This window comes from Eulemur rufifrons, chromosome 30 (assembly GCF_041146395.1).
Source record: "Eulemur rufifrons isolate Redbay chromosome 30, OSU_ERuf_1, whole genome shotgun sequence".
Classification (NCBI taxonomy): Eukaryota; Metazoa; Chordata; class Mammalia; order Primates; family Lemuridae; genus Eulemur; species Eulemur rufifrons.
In genome coordinates this window covers 53,478,923-53,495,135 of record NC_091012.1, presented here as the reverse complement: position 1 = coordinate 53,495,135, position 16,213 = coordinate 53,478,923, and the positions used below count along the sequence as shown (strand labels likewise).

At 36.3% G+C, this 16,213-nt stretch overlaps 1 protein-coding gene across 1 annotated transcript in view; it reads left to right on the top strand.

The window, feature by feature from the left end:
• Window positions 1-16,213, top strand: part of DOCK11 (dedicator of cytokinesis 11) — a 172,496-nt gene that overhangs the window by 95,070 nt on the left and 61,213 nt on the right. Inside the window, exons 24-31 of the mRNA XM_069462875.1 lie at window positions 1,870-1,988; window positions 3,569-3,638; window positions 3,719-3,844; window positions 4,764-4,835; window positions 8,913-9,059; window positions 10,668-10,751; window positions 11,553-11,664; window positions 14,005-14,183. Coding sequence (XP_069318976.1) covers window positions 1,870-1,988; window positions 3,569-3,638; window positions 3,719-3,844; window positions 4,764-4,835; window positions 8,913-9,059; window positions 10,668-10,751; window positions 11,553-11,664; window positions 14,005-14,183 — 909 coding nt within the window. The remainder of the gene's footprint in view (window positions 1-1,869; window positions 1,989-3,568; window positions 3,639-3,718; window positions 3,845-4,763; window positions 4,836-8,912; window positions 9,060-10,667; window positions 10,752-11,552; window positions 11,665-14,004; window positions 14,184-16,213) is intronic.

Genomic DNA, 16,213 nt, shown 5'->3' with positions numbered 1-16,213 from the left:
CCACTATCATACCATTTACTGTTGGTATTGCAGTTATTTAGTTCCATGTCTCAATCCCCTTTAGACTATGAACTGCTTGATGGTAGAAACCGTGGCTTTTGTTTCTTTATTTGATTGGGGTTCTGTTGGTGGTAGTGGTGTTTTCTTTTTTGTTTATTTGTTTGTTTTGGTGAGCTTAGCTATTGGAAGTTTATTTCATATGCCTTTGTTGAATGAGAAAATAAATGGTTTCCCTGAAGTGGGAATTTGAATTTACCTTGGAAGAGTGGTGAGGATTTGACTAAAAACTGTGGACAAAGGTACAAAGCTAGGAAAGTATATGATATATTCAAGGGACAGTGAAGACACCAATTTTGCCTTGTAAATAACGATGATGAGTATTCAGGCTGAAAATGTAGGTTGGGTCTTAAGTAGCTTGGACTTCATACCCTAAGTCAGGTTTTCTCAACTTTGGCACTGTTGACATTTTTTGGCAGGGTGATTCTTTGTTGTGTGGGGCTGTCTGTGCATTGTAGGATGTTTGGCAGCATCCCTCGCTTCTACCCACTAGATGTCAGTAGCATCTCCCGTTGTGACAACCAGAAATGTCTCCAGACATTGCTAAATCTCTGGTGAGGGGCAAAATGGCCCCTGGTTGAGAACCACTGCCCTAGGTATGGGGAGACATCAAAAAAAAAACAAACAAAAATCTTGGCAGGAGGTGGTCTAACATAACCACTATTTGAGGAAGATTAATTTGGAAATGAGAGTTGGATATATTGGGAATAAAGAGAAACTGTACAGAGATCTACTAGAAAGAAAACAATTAGACTATTTTGATTATAAATTAGAGGGTCCTGGAACGGGATGATGGCAGAAAAGATAGAAGAGAAGATGTACAGGAAGGAAAAACCAGAAGGATGGACCTCGAGTTCCTTAAGCTTGATATCTTGCCCTATGCATCTGATTGAAGAGAAGCTGCACAGCGATCTAAGAGGTCATTGCTGAGATGATTTGAATACAGATGATAGAGACCTGAAAAGGGGCGATGAGAGCAAGGATGGAAAAATGGAGCAAAAGTCAGAGAGACCGTGCAAGATAACTTACGAGTTCATTACATATAGATACAACTTACCCGCCTTTGTATTTCTTATAGCACTACATGTTGAATTGACATAGAAGGTGCTCAGCGAAGTTTGTTTTCTTTCTTTGGTTGGCTGGTTGACTGAGTGACTGAGTGAATGTGGAGAGAAGGGAAGAAAGAAGAAAGAAATGGAACATATTTCACTGTTTTTATCATTTCTATTCATATATGAACACATTTCTTTTTGGTGTTCATAGCACACATCATTAGAGGCAGAGTATTAGCTCTTTGAGGAAACGTATTGCAGAGTAGTTAGAATGCAAAATTGCCTCAGTTTTGTAGATGGTGCTGGTTTAAAGCCAATTATATATAGAAGCACTCTTTACTGAATCCCACTTAACTTCTTACCAGATTAACTAAAGGCCCACATTCCCCTGTAAAACATACAGACTGCTGGGGGACAGTAGGCGCATCTCCAGTATCTCCAAATATGTTTGTTCCCCTCTACAATTGAGTTTACCAAGAGTCAGTTGTTATTTTTCCAAGACCTGTTTATCTTAATTATACATGTTATCTTCAGTAAAGTATTTAATACTAAATAAACTAACAAAATCTGAGTGCCAAAATAGAGGTGTGGATTAAGTAATTAACAAAACAAAGTCCCCTGTCCCATGAAAAGCTGCCATTTAAGTGATCTTATGGGCTAGTCAATGTATTTCTCATTACTTATTTTTTTTTGTTGTTTCACATTTGCAAATTATGTCATATTTCTGTTTGTTTTCATAACTAATAATGCCTTATTTTAGTGCTTGCATGCCATGGAGATCCAAGTCATGATACAGTTTCTACCTGTAATTCTTATGCAACTCTTCCGAGTTCTCACAAACATGACCCATGAAGATGACGTTCCTATCAACTGCACCATGTGAGTTTTTGGTGTTATAATAAAAAGACACTATTTATTTGAAATAATTTTTTTTCATGGACCCATTCATTGCTATAAACTTCCCTCTTAGAACTGCTTTTGCTGCATCTCATATGTTTTGGTATGTTGTTTTCATTGTCACTTGTCAAGATATTTTTAAATTTCCCTTCTGATTTCTTTTTTTTGTCCCAGGAGCATGTTAATTTCTACATATTTTGAATTTTCCACAATTACTCCTGTTATTGATTTCCAGTTTCATACTATTATGATTGGAAATGATCCTTGATATGATTTCAGTCTTCTTAGATTTGTTAAGACTGGTTGTGTGGCCTAACATATTGTCTATCCTGGAGAATATTCCATGTGCACATGAAAAGAATGTATATTCTGTTGCTGTTGGATGGAATCTTCTATATGTTTGTTAGGTCCATTTGGTCTCAGTGTAGTTCAAGTCCAATATTTTGTCATTAATTTTTTGTCTGGTTGATCTATCTATTGTTGAAAGTGGGGTATTGAAGTCCCCTGTCATTATTGTATTGTTATCTATTTCTCCCTTCATGTCCATTAATATTTGCTTTATGTATTTAGGAAGATAAATATATAAGCTCCAAGTGAACTTTCTCCAGTGATGTAAATGTTCTACTCTTGTGCTGTCCAATATGGTAGCCACTAGTCAAATGTGGCTGTTGAGCACTTGAAATGTGGCTAGTGCAGATGAGGAACTGAATTTTTATTTTTATTTTATTTTTTTTGAGACAAAGTCTCATTTTGTTGCCCAGGCTAGAGTGAGTGCTGTGGCGTCAGCCTAGCTCACAGCAACCTCAAACTCACTGTGCTCATCTCTGCTGTTGGGGATAGTCTGGTTGAAAATTTAAGAAGCATTACTCTAGTCCAGTGGTTCTCAAACTGTGGTTCCAGACAAGCAGCATCAGCATCACCTGGGGAATTTATTAAAAATGCTAATCATTCAACTTCACCCCAGACCTACAAAATCAGAAACTTTGGGAGAGGGTCTTAGTAACCTGTTAACAGGCCCTTCAGGTACTTATGGTGCATGCTAAAGTTTGAGAAGCACTGCTGGTCTCTTAACTTTAAAACTTTCTATGAATTTTATATTTACCTCCAATTTTTGTTCATATCATACCTGCCCTGTCTTTTCCTTCCCTTTTCCCCATCCAATGTCATGATTTTCATTGTATCTTTCTGTTCTTCTACTTTTATTCTCACTAGAGGGGATTTCAGTATTTACCTTATTTTTGAGGTCTTTTACTCTACATAGTAGCTATGACCATACTTCAAACACACACAGAGATTTACAAAGGAGATGAAACATCTGGGTTACCAAAATAAAGTATCCTTCTTTTGAACCAGGAAATATATTTCACAAGGCCCTGAGCATGTTAGATGCTCAAATCTTTATTAGACCTAAACTATCGTTACATCTTATGCAATCATCTCACTTTTAATTGTTTAGGCAGTGTTAGATATTTTTAGGGTTCGACATGATGATCTTATTTAACAATCAAACTATGGTAATTAATTATAGCATGACATGCTGACTTGTGTGAATGTCATTTCAGGGTTCTCTTACATATCGTCTCAAAGTGCCATGAAGAAGGCTTGGATAGTTATTTAAGATCCTTCATAAAGGTTTGTGGAATAAGCTTTCTTTCTGACCAGTTAGTTTTATGTGACAATTTTGTCTTACAGTTCATTTTCTTTGTTTGTAGTATAGCTTCCGACCTGAAAAACCAAGTGCTCCTCAGGCCCAGCTGATACATGAAACCCTGGCTACTACCATGATAGCAATATTGAAGCAATCTGCAGATTTTCTAGCAATAAATAAATTGCTAAAGGTAAGGACACTGGACATAGCCGGGAACAGAAGCAGCCATAGACATACTTGTTTGATATCCTCCCATTTCATGTTTAGTCTTTCATCAGTTTCTCATGTGACCCTCTCTCTCCCCATCACGTTGTCCAAGCATCCTTTTCCTGAAGTTCTCTACAGAACCTTCTTCGCCCTCCCTACCCACCTCCTGACCTCAATCAAATGTCTAAGAGAAAGAATTTTGAATCAGATAGACCTAGTTTAGAATCCTCTATCCATCGGAGAATAGTTTTGTGTCCTGGGGCCACTTATTTAGCATTTCTGAGCCTCTGATTCCTCGTTTCTAAAGTATAAGTAAAGCATTTTAACACATAGTTTCTGGCACATAGTAAGCACTCACTAAATGGTAGCTTTTATCATCATTATTTTTATTATTTATTTTATTAATGATGGAATTTTGGGTATCTTAAGATACATCTCCTTGAGGCTTCTCTCTACCCTTCAAATTACACGATACAGACAAATTTCTGGGCTACTTAGGCTGCACCAGTGTTGTACCAAGGGCGGGGTGGGGCCTCCACTAAGTGCAGGTGGTAACAGATTCACTATCTATAGAGGATTTAATAGCAGTAACTAAACTAAAAGTTGGTTTTTTTCTTATCACCATGTGGGGGCAATTCAAAATGTCACTGATAAGATACTCCTCCCCACTGGGGCAAATGTTCTCTTCCTCCCTGTGTACATCACCAGTCAACTCTGGTACAGCAGTACCTTTTTGCTAAGATAATTTGAAGGTATTCTGTGAGACTTTGACAGTGAATTGGAATCACTTGAAAATGTTAGTAAAGTTCAAAGTCAAGATCCATGTTGATTTGTCAAACTCTGCTAAGCCTCAAAGATTTTTTGGGTAACTATTAAAGATTTTATTTATTTATTTATTTTAGTACTCATGGTTTTTCTTTGAAATAATTGCAAAGTCAATGGCCACATACTTATTGGAAGAGAATAAAATTAAGGTAAGTAGGCTAAAAAATAATATTTTTTATTTATTTTATTTTGAATTGACAAATAATTGTATATATTTATAAAAGAATAATATTTGACACAAAGAAAGCTAATCTTACTCTCAGCCATGACATGCAAACCGCTTTATATTTAATGGCTCTTAGCCCTTAGCTTTCTCAGCATTGCTTACCAAAACAATGAATGTATTGCATACATCTGAGGTCTCACAGTTCATATGTTCTCACAGTCTAATCTGCAGATAGACTCTACCTTATAGATTCTTTCCTATAATTATTTGCCACGTAAAACTCATTACCTCTGAAGCTTTGCCTTTGTCTTGTGGTTTAAAAATGTCTGTGTTGAAAAGATTCATTTGGAGGAAGAACAAGTACCAAATTAGCCATAACTTTACTTTTAGAAAGGCTTAAGTCATCTACAAAGTTAGAAACACTTTATGCAGTAGAATATGTTCCTGGAAAGTGATGTATACATTTAATTGTATTTTTTAATTGTTTTAAAGGTACAAAGAAATTTTCTTAGTTACAGGAATCATAAAGCTAAGATTTGTGAAGTAAAAAATATTCACCTCATATTTATCATTTTTATCAGAATTTTCATAGAATCGATTTGTCGAAGTTGAAATTCATGCAAACAGGAAAAAGGTGGGATGAAAAATAGGATATGCCCATATCTCAGGAGAGTGATATTCCAAAGTTGGGTCAGAAGGACACATTCTTGCAATACTTTTGGTCAGTTCTATTATTAGATGTCTAGACCTGGGGTGGGGAAAGTTTTCATGTTGGAAGGCTACATTAATTTAGCTGTAATCAAATAAGGCCACAGTCAAGAAACCTCAATTAGATATACTTAAGAATGTACACTATTTTGTAAAAATCTAACTGCTATGTACTTAATAATTTCAAAAAATGAAAAATGATTTGTTAATTTTAAAGTTAACCTTTTAAAGACTTTGTTGTGTCTGCTTTTTGTTGGAAAGCATTTGAATATATGGTTGCAGCATGGAAGTCTGCAGTTTCAGTTGATCCTCTATATGGGTTATCAGTCATCTGTGACCTTAAGGGCGTCTTGATTTGGGTTAGGTAGGAGAATGTAGATTCGCAGCAATAAGTGGTTGAAAAGCAAGAAAGCATTTTCCAGGCATGTTGCTGAAGGCATGAGTATGCTACTGAATTTCTCTGTATTTCAATTGCAGCTTTCTTAGCATCAAACAATGACTTTAAAATGTTATCTACAAGGCCGGGCGCGGTGGCTCACGCCTGTAATCCTAGCACTCTGGGAGGCCGAGGCAGGTGGATCGCTCAAGGTCAGGAGTTCGAGACCAGCCTGAGCAAGAGTGAGACCCCGTCTCTACTAAAAATAGAAAGAAATTATCTGGCCAACTAAAATATATATAGAAAAAATTAGCCAGGCATGGTGGCGCATGCCTGTAGTCCCAGCTACTCGGGAGGCTGAGGCAGTAGGATCGCTTAAGCCCAGGAGTTTGAGGTTGCTGTGAGCTAGGCTGACGCCACGGCACTCACTCTAGCCCGGGCAACAAAGCGAGACTCTGTCTCAAAAAAAAAAAAAAAAAAAAATGTTATCTACTGAGAGCTCAGTCAATTCAATCTGTAGTTCTTTGGGTGCCTTGGTGATATCAAGTGGGTGAGGCTGAGATGCTAATTTGAGTGTGATGTCACGATTCTCAAAGTCAGTGAACTTTTCATTATATTCTCCAATTAATAGGTCTATAACAGCTGCATATTCTTCAAATCATTCACATATGTCATCCTGCTCATCAGTGACCTTTGCTAACTGGGGACAAAATTTTCTTTTGAAGAAGTCTTTCAAAGAAAGATGTTATTTTTTGAAATGCTTGGATTTTTTGCCACATATTAATATCATATATAGACTTAGTTTTACCTTGCAAAGAAATATTTAAGCCATTTTGATTTGACATGATATTATACAGAAATACTGCATTCCTATAGCAATCTTCTTTCAATAATCCACATGGCTGATTCTGTTCTTTATAAAATTTAACTATCTGTTCTCACAGAGATAAAATTTTGGCTAACACCTGTCTCTGTGATAGCCAATGCACTTTAGAATGATGGGGCAAATCCACACTGACTATCTCATGGTTCAACTTCAGCATGTTTTAAAACTGATGATGTCGTGTTGCATTTGCATGAATATAGTTAATAATACTCATAACTTGTTGCAAAATGTCACTTAAAACAGTAGCTTTAGCACAGAGATTTTGTTGATATATGATACAATGAAAAGAAATGAGAACATCTAGATATGTTAATACTTTTTTTTAATCTGTGCAATAAACTTTTCATGTTTTCCTGTCATGGAAGGTGCACCGTCTATATGTACACTCACTAAATTTACCAAATTCAGTCCAACATCACGACATTTATCTCGAAAGTTGTTGAAGGATACTTATTCCCCATGTTTTGTTTGCAAGAGTGCCTGAAGCCAGTAACTCTTTGTAGCAAAGAAAATATTCTGTTATGCATATATTATATTATGTTACCTGAATGAAGTATAAAATCTGCTGTGAGTCAGTAGTATTAGTTGATTCATCCAAAGCAATTGGATAATATATATTTCCCTTTAGAAGTATTGCATGAGGTAGTTCTGTTAAGTTGAAGCTGAACTCATGCTGCCAATCAGTTATGGTTCTTCTTGAAAAGAGGCAGTTGTTTGTACTTTGAAACATTATCAGGGTCTAAGCATCCTACATCTTCAAAAATGCATTCTTTCACAATTTCTACATCACTGAATGGCTTCCCTTTTTCCTGAGTATATAGGCTACTTTATAAGTTGCTTCAGTGGCATTATTTCCAAGTCTTATTGCTGCTTGAAAGAATTGTCTTTGCTTTTGCTTTTCATCTTTTAATTTCTACAGTATAACCTTTCACATCTCTCCCTCTAATTTAAAATATTTGTGGTCCTTATAAGTGTTATAATGCTGATGAGCATTGAATTTCTTTAATGTTGATATTGCAGTATCACAAAGCAAGCAAATCATCTTATCTTTAGCAGGAACAAGATAATATTGCAATTCCCAATCCTCATTAAAAATGTGTTTTCTTTCTTTAGCATTCTTGGTCTTCTTTGACATAATGGGCTGTTAAGCAGACAGAATTAAAAAATACTATTGAGCTGTGCAACTATTCACAAATTCCACTTCAGATAGAAACACAATGCACCATTGTCAAAAGCTGATAACAGACTGGGTACTTGACCCCCATAAACTCTCACCAGCCAGCCTCATGCAGTAATGGCGCCAGTCTGGCAGGGGAAGTTAGGACTAAATCATGAGCGTAACAGCCATCAATTTAGCCCTTATGGGTTACTAATGTTCTAATTGTGCTGGTCTATCTGGGAGGATTATTTCGTTGAAACTTATTTTACTTCTTGGTATTTTAAATATGTTCATTTTAGAAATAAAATAAAAATATGTCCAGGCACAGTGGCTCGCGCCTGTAATCCTAGCACTTTGGGAGGCCGAGGCAGGGGGATCACTTGAGGTCCTGAGTTCAAGACCAGCCTGAGCTAGAGTGAGACCCCATCTCTACCAAAAACAGAATAAAATTAATTAGCTGGGTGTGGTAGCACCCACCTGTAGTCCTAGCCACTTGGGAGGCTGAGGCAGAAGGATCACTTGAGCATAAGAGTTGGAGGTTCCAGTGAGCTATGGTGATGCTACTGCATTCCAGCCTGGGTGGCAGAGTGAGTCTCTGTCTCAAAAGAAAAAAAAAAAGACGAACAAAAATGTATTAATAAAAATAAACGGATTTGTTCTATAAAATTTGGATTCAGTCAAAAGGCTGCACTTAATGACCTATAAGGCCACATGTGGACTTAAGGCTGCAGGTTCCCCACCCTTGGTCTAGACAGTTCCTATAATGATGTCAAGTAAACATTGAACTAGTGATGTCATTTTTAAATTGGGAGAAAAATCATACCTCAGTTTTAGAACATACTTATATATAGAATATGTATGAAGATAAAAATGGCAATTGATTTAGACGTTTTAAGACTCTGACTTTTTTTCTATGCCTATTTAATTTAAGCTTCCCCGAGGCCAGAGATTTCCTGAGGCCTATCACCATGTCTTACATTCTCTGCTTCTTGCAATCATTCCGCATGTGACTATTCGCTATGCAGAGATTCCCGAGGAGTCCAGAAATGTGAATTATAGTTTGGCTAGCTTCCTGAAGGTGAGTTAAATGCAGCTGGAACATGGTAAGGAACTCTTCTTCACTGATAGGGTCTTGAAAGCCAAAGGATAAAAATACCCACATTCTAGAGACTCAGCTAGATCTTTATAAGGCTATGGGAGTAACTGTTTTGACTGAATTGATGGATCAATTTAGCCAAATTTGGGGTTTTTTCCCCCACTGAAATGGCTAACTAAACCAGAGGACCCACATGGGTGGCTCAGCCAGAAGACAGGTTTTGCTTGTTGTATGTAATATTTTTAATCGTATTTTAATTCAAATGCTTTTAGATGGAGCACATACTTTTTAGGCTGCCACAGTCCCTGCCACTACTTATTATACCCCTGACCCTCTTTATGCATTTAAATTGCTTCTCTGACTCCTGTTGGCTTTTGGGTTTGCATCTTTTGAACTAAAGCAACACGTTTAGTGATGTAACCACAGTCCAGTTGTTGTCATTGTGCAGCAAGTTTAGGATGTGTGGAAAAAGAGCTGAAAAAGCCATCTGGTGCCAGATGATGGAAGGCCTTGAATGTCAGGTTAAGGAATTTGGATTTTGATTCATATGGAATGGAGAAATGCCAAAGATATTTTGGAGGATAATTTTATGGCTGGTGTGATGGATGAGGCAAGGAAGAGACCATAATAAGGGCAACCAATTTGAAAACCAGTTGTCTACCTGGCAGAAACCACTCATCTTTTAGGCTCAGCTCTTCCCTAACCTTCCCATGCAGTGTTGTTTACCCATCCTTTACACACTTTTGTGGCACTGTTCCTTGTTATTTGTTTATGTGTCTTCACCGTTAGAGAAAAGTACGGATCATGTCTCATTCAACATTGTATTTCTGTAGAACATCATATGTTGTCTCATAGTATGTCCCTCAAATATTTGTTGGGTGAATGAATAAATGAATATAAGCCTAGCTCAGTAATCCAAGTTAGAAGTAATGAGGGGCTGCCCCCCGGGCAGTGGCAGAGGAAGTGGAAAGGATTAGATATGACATACATGCAGCTGATTAATCAAGTACTGAGTTCTTTGTATTTCACAGAAATATTCTAGGCCCTGTGGAGGATATAAAGAAAAAGAGGTAGTTCTTAATTGTCCAATCTAGGTGAGAACACAGGAAAATAATAAGTAAAATACAAGCTAGCATAGAATAAAGTATTTAAAGGGACCCACAGACTAAGGTGGTTGAGGAAGAACGGACTTTGTGAGAAGTTTGAAGAATGAGCAGGATTAGAAAGAAGTAGTGATGGAATTGCTAGGCCTATTGCGAGCAAAGACCCAGCGGTGGGAACTCGCAATGCATCTTGAGAAGATAAGTCGATGAGCTTCATTGGAAAATAAAGCTGGAAATGTAAGTTTTGACAAGATTGTGAGTGTGCTTCAATGCCAAGCTAAGGAGATTAAAATTATATTAGAGGCCATCGGGAACTATTAAAAGCTTTTGGCAAGGAGGTGTCTCAATGCTATTATTCTATTATCTATAAAAATGAAAATGTCATCTCTTTAGTGTGGTACAAATTTAAAAATTTTAAAAATTTAACATGTTCAGACCGTAGACTTTTAGAATTATGCAACTGTTCATTTTGTTTTGGTTTCTACAGCGCTGTTTGACACTAATGGATAGAGGATTTGTTTTCAATTTGATAAATGACTATATATCTGGATTCAGCCCCAAAGATCCTAAGGTAAGTTATAAGGACATGATTAAAGTACATGTCAGACATTCGAACATGAGACCAGGGATGACATTTATTCTCCTCTGGAGGATTTAGAACTGCTGTTTTCATTTAGTTACCTTGAGTGTAGTCATACCCTAAAGCAGGGACTACTGGACTGTGTTTTGGGGGTCCCCAAGACCACCTACATGTTCAGTGATTTACTAGAAAGACTCACAGACTCAACATATAGTCATAATGACACTAAGGTTCATGAGAGTGACATGATAAGGGTACTCGGCTGAATCAGGAAGGAAAGACATCAAATGGGGTTGGTAGCAACCCCCCTGCAGGCTCTCTGAGCTTCTCCCTCCTGTGAAGGGTCACACACAGCACACCCCCCTCCCTCAGCAAAAATGCACTTACACGTGTGCAATATTTCTGTTCAGGGAAGCCTGTTTGAGAAATGGAGTTTTTATTTGGGGCTGGTCAGGTATTGGAGGCTAGTCAAAATTCCAGATTCTCAGGAAAGCAAAGCAGGCATTCACCATTAATCACATCGTTTGTACAAACAGTCTAAGAAGACTGGCACAGAAGATGGAACCTTATCATGTAGGGAATATTTCAAAAATCCCAATTTCTTGGATGCTAGCCAAGCAGTAAGCCTTCTTAAGGATAGCAGTCTCGGGCCTGCTATGTTAACTCTTTCTTGCACAGGTCGCATCTCAAGGTATGCTTAGAATACCAACCACTTCTGTTGTGAAAGTGAATGCTCTATATTAAATTAGTAAAATAGTAAATGCCTACTAAATATAAGTGAATTCCATTTAGGTTCTGGCTGAATACAAGTTTGAATTTCTGCAAACAATTTGCAATCATGAACATTACATTCCTCTCAACTTGCCAATGGCATTTGCAAAACCTAAACTGCAACGGGTTCAAGGTATGTATTTGCATTTTCCATCATTTGGAATGTTGGCCCCCAACTTTTTTTTGCTAGTGCTAGTGTAGTATAATGTTTTCTAGTTAAATCAGTCACCTTGAAGTTAACCTCAGAATTGTTACTATCTAAAGATAGGTCCATTAATGGTATTCTGCATTTCCTTCATAGTATCAGGGATAGTATTCATAGTATAAAGAAATCGGGTGTGTTACATGGATTGCTGTTTAAACACTGATGTCAGATAAAATTTGTTCTCTATAGTAGTGTTTGGAATCTTATATGATACTAAATTAAGAAAAAAACATAAGTGCATTTATGCTCAAAGTATCAAAAAATAAATGTAAAGGCAGAATAAAATAGTAACATGTATGTACTAAATTTATGAAATATCTTCAGTTATCTCCATTGCTAGTTTTATTGAATGCTTTGTTGTGTAGCACTATTCTTATGTTACTATGTTTTTTATTTGTCCCTTTTCTTTTCATATATTAATTAGATTTTTTTTCATTTGCGGTGGACCGTTTGACTCCAGTAGGTAGGTTTAACTCGGTTCACTCTAAAGTAGTGTGCTGTTTTTAAACACAATTGATTTGATGAATGGCTCAGATGGACAGGGGCTTTGTTGCTTTTCAAATCCTCCCTAGCCAAACTGAAGCTTTAGTTAATGGTCCAAGAAAATCTAGGAAGCAGTGTGTTCGTTGACTTTTCAGATAGGCTTGAGTGTTGCTAGAGGAATCAGCTTTAAAACATCTGCCCTCAAAACACAAGTTCCTGCTGTAAGCCAGCATAGAGGCATGGATGGGGGCTGCAAGGTATCTGTTTTTTAAGTGTGTCACCTCTCTCAGGCTTGCCTCCTTTTCTCTGACCCTGTTTAGTGACTCCTTGGCCACAGTTTTGAAGGTGTGGATGAAATCACCTTATTAGATTTATTCAAATAACTGAAGTAAAAGACTCATTACCATTTGCAAAATCTACCCAGATAGTGCCACCTTGGTTAGTCAGTCCTGGCCCTTGTGCATAGAAAGTGATGGGGGTTCACAGAAGAGCATGAGCCATGCCTTGGTCTCTAGGGAAGTATCAGCTGAGCGGTGGTTTTAGTGATGGAATTAGAGCTAGTGAAAATTGAAGAAAAAATATTTAAAAATCATAGCACCCCTATTCAACCACCCCCTTATTAGATTCTGAGCATGTATGGCTCACGTATTTCACCCAGTATTAATTGATAGCTATGAGGGAGTCAGGGAAAAGAAAGGGCAGACAGATCATCAGGAATTTAGGATTAAATTGACTGCTCATGGCATTCATTAAGTCCTAACCGAATATACAGCATTATATTAAGTGCTGGAGAGGCCAAAAAAGAAATAGAAAACATGTTCTTCAGCTTTATGACCTAACTAAATTAAATATCAGGGAAGAGGAAATAAAGATAGTAGAAATCTACAATAGAAATGATTACACTTGGTCGGGCACAGTGGTGGGCTCCTGTAGTCCCAGCTACTTGGGAGGCTGAGACAGGAAGATTGCTTGAGGACAGGAGTTCAAAGCTGTAGCTTGCTGTGACTTGTATAGTGAGACCTTGTCTCTAAAATTAAAAAAAAAAATTGCTAAACTTGATCACCATCCCCTATGGGTAGCCGTAAGACAACTCCCAACCAGGATATTAACATCTGAAATTTAAGATAGACTGAGGGTGTAAAAGGAAGTGAAAGACATAGTTTGAAGTGATGATTTTATGAAATGAAAGATTTGTATTTGAGTGATATTTGAATTGGAGTGGGATGAGGCTGTTTTTCTTATTGTTCTTATATCCTATGTTTATATTCAGGCCAATATGTGATGTTTACTAGAACTGTCAATACTTAATACTGTTAGAATGGTTCATTTGTCTAGATTCTCTTTCTTTTCCCACTTTACAAGTATAAATGGATGAGTAAATCAAGCGTTGTACAGAATTATCTAAATTTATAGCTGCAACAAAATCTCTTCAGCTATAAGGAAATGTGTTAAAACATTGCCAAATATAGAATTATTTTATTCTGTGTGCTATCCTAAGACTTCTAAGAGTTTAAAGGAATCTAGGAAAAAAGAAAGAATCTAGGGACTTTCTTGCTAACTGAAATTATCATTAAAGCTATCATCTAGCCCTAAGTATGAATGCTCCTGTCTTGTAAAAGTTTGCATGCTTATTCTAGATGATAAAAGAATTGCTCAGATTCATTAACAATCAAAATTATAGTTCTTGCTAGCATGATCATATATTATTAAATAATACAGTATTTTATTATATAGTAATATTTTGAATATTTTTATAAATGAGTTTTAAATTTCATTGTACTGCAGATTCAAATCTTGAATACAGTTTATCAGATGAGTATTGCAAGCATCACTTCTTGGTTGGTTTACTGCTGAAGGAAACTTCCATTGCTCTTCAGGACAGTTATGAGATCAGATATACAGCTATCTCTGTCATAAAGAATCTTTTGATAAAACATGCATTTGACACTAGATACCAGCACAAGGTAAGGATATCCATACAGTCATTAGTATCACATTAGCAAATTTCTACTAAGATTTTTTTATTCAAGATGAATAAGTAAGGAGCATAATATGAACATTGATGAAAACTTATTTTTGCAAATAAGATTTGTTTCTGTTTCAAATCATTAGGTTTTAAAAAATAATATTTAGTTAACTGTTAAAAACTTTTTTCAAATCATATTTAAAAGACAATATAGTTGCTTCATGATTTATTACATAAACTAACAATTTTTAAAAAATCATATTGTATCAAATATATACCTTAATATGTAATCTTTAAATATATATCCCTAAATAAATATAATATTAAGTGGTTAATAAGACATGTTGAGTATATCATATATAAAATATGTAATGGGAAGTTTTTCTTCTTACTGAAGAAAATGATGTGGTGGTGTTACTATAAGTAGCTGTGGGTATAGCTGTAAACTGTACATACATTACACATTGTCTAGTGAAAGCCACAGCCACAGTTGCTATTTGCTGCACCTCTAACATATATATTTAAATCTTATTAACATTAAATCCTACTGGCTTGGAAAAGTAGATTGCAAACTGTATAAGTTAGAATAACCTAACTTACATTCCTGTTATCAGATGGCTCAAGGAAACATAATATTGTTTCATAATTAATCATTTGTCCCTTTGTTTTTACATTCAAACATAAATAAAATTATGATGTCATTTATTATTGAAATCATTTTGGAAAGCTGACTTGGAAATGGATTTTATTCTCTTTCTACAGTATTCCCATTTGTCCTTTATAAACAGAAAATGCATACTAGTGACATCCACTCATATTTCTTTAATTACAGAGATATTTTTACTTATAAATCTTGCTAGTTTGCTTTATTTGATTCTATCCTAAAGTAGGTTTAAACTCCTTAGCTTTAAGATGTAATTTATTGCTTACTGCAGTTTGCATTGTTTTTGTCACTGAACTGTAATATATTAACATACCTCCAGGTAGTGTAGTTTGCTCAGTTATGTGCTGTTTTCATTTTTATGAATGTTGATATTGACTTAACACAAGTTAACTGGTATAATATTTCCAAATTGAAAGATGTCTTAAAAATCATGTAGTCCAACCAAGCTTGGTCAAGCCTTTAAAAATGCCAGTTATTGCTGGGTTCTGGTTAAATGTTGCTTATGCCTAGTAGCGGGGAAAAGGATCTTATGCAATGTGGAGAAAAACGTCTTTAGCTGTGATTGTAAATGATTTACAGGAAAAGTACAAAATGAACTTCCTTTCTCTGAAGCAGCAAGTTTTATTTTTCTTTACTACCTCTTCAGATGAAAGTGAAAGAAAATGGAATTTCACCAGTTTCTTACCTAGAGGTAGAATTTAAATATTTTATATCACAAATTTGGACATTTCTATTTACTTTTTAAATTCTGAGAGCAGTATGTATACACACAGAGAGCTATTGTTATCTGTAAATAAGTTAGACACCATGCCTGTTGTTTTTATTTTTAATTATTGTGGGTACCTAATAGTTGTAGACACTGTGCCTGTTTGAGTGTTTAAGGTTTTAGACTATGGGAAAGATTGAAATGCCAAGCTTCCTTACCCTTTCAGTGACTTCTAAAGCCCTTTCCTCTTTGTTCAAAAGCTCTAGACAGGCATTAAATGAGTGTAGGATTCTCTCCAGAAGAATTTTGTTTGCTTCATGGGCCTGGTTAACCAAAGCTTCAATTCTAGTACATTGAACAAGGATATAAAAGGTTCTTTCTCTGGTAGGTGCAAAGAGTTTACAGGTGGCCAAGGCCATTTGTCAAATACATTCAAGTAAATCATGTTGGTAAGGTTTTAAGACCAGAGTCCATGGGAGGGGCAGTGCAGTCAAAAGTTAAAGCACCCTCCTGGGTTTCAGCACCAAACGTAAGGTTTTTTGGAGTGGCTGGCACCAGAGAAGGAAAGACGAGCAGAGTTAAAAGGGATAAGGTAAAGAGGCTTTATTGGGGTGCTCCCAGGTGGGGGTAACGGGTCCCAAGAGAGGGGCCCGGGCAA